The sequence below is a fragment of the Simochromis diagramma genome, unplaced genomic scaffold (assembly GCF_900408965.1).
Source record: "Simochromis diagramma unplaced genomic scaffold, fSimDia1.1 OVJJ01000153.1, whole genome shotgun sequence".
Lineage (NCBI taxonomy): Eukaryota > Metazoa > Chordata > Actinopteri > Cichliformes > Cichlidae > Simochromis > Simochromis diagramma.
In genome coordinates this window covers 1-4064 of record NW_024387192.1, presented here as the reverse complement: position 1 = coordinate 4064, position 4064 = coordinate 1, and the positions used below count along the sequence as shown (strand labels likewise).

General features: G+C 37.0%; 1 protein-coding gene across 1 annotated transcript; it reads left to right on the top strand.

Annotated features, from left to right (window-relative positions):
- Window positions 1-598: 598 nt before the first annotated feature.
- LOC120745204 (Fc receptor-like protein 4) lies at window positions 599-2039 on the top strand. Its single transcript, XM_040049921.1, has 4 exons — window positions 599-654; window positions 1113-1411; window positions 1534-1812; window positions 1983-2039. Exons 1-4 carry the CDS (start codon window positions 599-601, stop codon window positions 2024-2026), a joined length of 678 nt encoding a protein of 225 aa, XP_039905855.1. The 3' UTR covers window positions 2027-2039.
- Window positions 2040-4064: the final 2025 nt, after the last annotated feature.

The window sequence follows — 4064 nt, the reverse complement described above, 5'->3', positions numbered from 1 at the left end:
CAAAAGTTAAAGGTAAAATTAAACTATAACCAGAACTGGGGAAAGGTAAAGCCAGACATGGAAGAGCTATAACTGTAACTGTAAACATGAACATGAACATGCCTTTAGTTTGATAAATCCTGAAGTTTCTGTCTTTATTGTAGTGCTCTGTACTCTCCTCGGCACTGGACACGCTCAAGGTGACTGAAAAGTTTTGACTTTACTTCTTTCTTTTCATTTATTTATTAAGGTTTCATCTTAAAATACTGAATCTTAATTACAGTTCACCTATGTTTTATATGTAATTATTATTCAATATATGAACAGTGTATGAACATACTGTCACAGATTGTGTCGTGCATAAATGTGTTTCAGGTTGTTAATTTTGTGGTTGTGTTGGATTCTAGCTGCTCTGCTAACTATTGAACCAAACTGGTCCAGATTTTTCTTCGGTGAGTTCGTTACCTTCAAGTGTGACATGAATGAAGGAGAAGACACTGACTGGGAATACAAAACTAACAAGGATGGTCGAGAATTAATCCGCTACAGCACAATCAAAGAGCACACATTAGAAATTAAATATTTAAGTCATGGTGGAGAATATCAGTGCTCTGGTCGCATGAAGGGATCATCTTATACAAAGATCAGTAACACTGTCTCTGTAACTAGTATTAGGTAAGTCCTCAATGACTAATAATGTGATGATTCCTCTTGAAATACAGATGTAAATTCTCAATACATTAATGTCAGCACTACAATACTCACACTCTGTCATTTATTATTACTATATGTGTGTATTTTATTGTATAAATAAAATAACTGTGGATGAAATACATTTTAAATAAGGAGAAGAAGAAACGTCAAAAGCTTAAAAAAAATTAGGGTGATGATGTTTCTGTTATCTAAACCTAAAACTAGGCAGATCCCTCTGAACCCATAATTGTGTTTCCTTCAACAGTGAACTGCATTAGTTTACATCCAGTGTGACATCTTCAGGCCTGAGATTGGACAAACATTTATACTGTGATTATTTAGAGATCGACAACCTGAATTACTTTAGCTCTGTCACCATGTTGAGACAGAAAAAGGGCAAACATTTGAAATGTCTTAAACTACCTTTATAATGGATGAAGTGTACATTTTGTTCTCTTCTTTTTCATAACAGCAGATAAACCCAGGGCCACACTGACAGCAGGAACAACAACCATACCAGTAGGGGGCAGTGTGACACTGACCTGCTCTGTGCAGAGCTCTGATGGATGGAAATATGAGTGGTTCAGACGAACCCAAACAACCTCTGAAGGTAAAATCAGAGATCAACAAAACAGAGATATCAGAGTATCTGAAGGAGGAATCTACAGCTGCAGAGGAACAAGAGGAAACCCAGTTTGCTACACTGATAGAAGTTATGATGTCACCATTGAGAAAACCTGTGAGTTCAGTAATTTAGTTTGAAATATACATTCACTCATGATTATCAAACATACAATGTTAAGTTTTCTGTGTTGATTTCATGTTTCTGTTTGTATCTCAACTGTTAATATGTGTAAACAGTTTCCAATAAAGTTGTTGTAAAACAACAACCCAACTGGCCTCAGATATTCAGAGGTGAGACGATCACTCTGACATGTGAGGTGCAGGAAGGAGGTGAAACCACTGAGTGGGAGTATGAATGGAGAGGACCCAGCACACCCACACAGTGGACACACAATAATGATGTGACATTGAGAGTTTCTGAGTCCAGCAGTGGAGACTACATGTGTAAGAGTCGACGCAGAGATGACTCATATTCTTCAACAGAGTGGAGTGAAGCCTTCACATTGTCAGCATCAAGTAAGTCATGTTTGTTGTGTGATCTCCATTTGACAAATGTCATAATGGTCAGCACAGGATGAATTCAATGGTCTACAAAGCATGTTACATTGTTAGTCAGACAAAGAGCTGCAGCTGATAGTAGCCTCATTGTAGACAGTTTGTCACCACTTTGTGTCATCAACTTTCAGCTGGTATAGAGACGCCAATGCTGACCTGCTGCTCCATCACCTGAGGACAATGATGACATAATAATAATAATAATAATAATAATAATAATAATAATAATAATAATAAATATATTATTATTATTATTATTATTATTATTATTATTATTATTAATTTCAAAGAAATAGCAGCAAATCTACAATCTCTATAAGAAAGAATAAGTCACTCTGGCCTGTCATGTCATAAAGCACTGCCATTTGTTAAAATATAACATACACATGACCTGGTTTAATACAAAAAGCAATGATGACCAGTCAGATTCGGAGCTTTAGTGAAAGTATTCAGTGTTGGAGGCGAGTTGGGTGCTGAGAGAGGTCGGACCCGAATGCAGACACTGAAAACCGACTTGAACTGAGAGTGAACCTTTATTACGGCAGAGCAGAATACAAACAAAAGCAAAAGGTGAGAGAGACTAAACAAGCAAAAGCTAAACTGGGAAAACATTAAAAAACAAAAAAAAGAAATTAAAGATCTGAGACGTGGGAATTGGAACATCAAAACCTGAGACATGAGAAATGCAGTTTGTGATAAACAGGAGAAACGCAGCCGAATCGACAGGGAACAAAGGGAAACACACACAGTACATACAGTGGGTAACGAGGGAATACATAACAGGGAGGCACAGCTGAACCTAATCTGATGAGAGAAGACAGGGAGGAAAAATACAGAATAGACTGACGCAGCACATGGGACTGTGGAAGCAAAACAGGAATGCATGAACATAGAAACCAGGAGCACTAGACGTAACACAAGGAACACAAGAGAGGCACAGTGACAAAACGAAAGGGCTGGAAAAATAACTGAAGTACCAAAGAATAACAAAGGGAACTAGAAATACAAAAGGCTAAACCATGAAAAACCACTAAATAACGGAGTCACCAGACCATGACAAATTACTTTTTATATACAGCAAAGTAAATGTAAAAGTTTACTGTGTTGATCAAAATGAGTTTACTGTTTATTTTATTCAAGATTTGTTCATGTTTCTCATTTCCATCTAGGTGATTAAATGACTTAGATTCAGTCAATTATTTGATTGTTCTTTTTCTAAACTGAACTGCAGATAAACCGAAGGCCAAACTGAGAGCTGATAACACAACTGTTCCAGTAGGGGGCAGTGTGACCCTGACCTGCTCTGTGAGCCCATCATCATCATCTGGATGGAAATACTACTGGTACAGAGATGAGAAATCCTCTGAAGCCCTGAACACACAAGATGCAGTTTTCCACTCAAATGGACAAATCAGTGTCTCACAGGAAGGACTCTACAGGTGCAGAGGAGGAAGAGGAAACCCAGTTTACTACACAGAGGACAGCCAAGAAGTTCACATTAACACAACTGGTGAGTTTGTATTCAGCAACAATGTTGAATAGATTGTTGATTGCGGATTACTATGAAGATAAACAGCATTATATCTCATGGTAACCTCTTTGGCATTGTAATAATGATCTTATTGGAAATGGTTGAACATGAATAGTCATGTAAAATGTGGAGTCTAGAGAATCAGTGTCAGGAATGTGATCCAAGGAGGGGAGACTAGGTGGGATTATGAATGTAAAACAATCATTTTCAGCAAATCTCCAAATCAACATAAATTCACAATTAGTTCTGTAGCAACTCTACAAGTAAGACTGCAAGTAGTGTAGAACAGGAGTCACAACATGAAACCACAGAGCAGAGTCATGCTGACAGTTTCTGACAGGAAACAGAAAATCTCAATGTAAACATCAGTTTTTGTTTCTTTATATTAAGATTTGACACATTTGACATGTTTATATAGTAAAAGTTTGTAAAGCAGATTTAACGAAGTCAACATTTGTTGTTCATTGTTGGGAGTCAAGTCATTTAAACACAGCAGGAGTTGATTCAAAGTGATTTCTAGTCGAGGGAAATAGATGAACTGGATTTTTTTCAAGATCATTTTTATAAAATGATGTTATGAAATTTAAAATATAATTAAGCTTTATTGTTTGTTGTCACAGTAACTGTGTCAGGAGCTGACAGCTCTTCATCTCCTGTGTGGTTGAGGTTGGACTGGTTGTGG

What these genes read in the sequence shown, in the direction of transcription:
- LOC120745204 (XM_040049921.1), top strand. Translation starts at nt 599, where the DNA reads ATGAAGGGATCATCTTATACAAAGATCAGTAACACTGTCTCTGTAACT. An exon ending in GTCTCTGTAACTAGTATTAG is followed by an intron (nt 655 to 1,112) that starts GTAAGTCCTCAA and finishes TAATGGATGAAG; the next exon opens with TGTACATTTTGTTCTCTTCT. An exon ending in CTTCACATTGTCAGCATCAA is followed by an intron (nt 1,813 to 1,982) that starts GTAAGTCATGTT and finishes ATCAACTTTCAG; the next exon opens with CTGGTATAGAGACGCCAATG.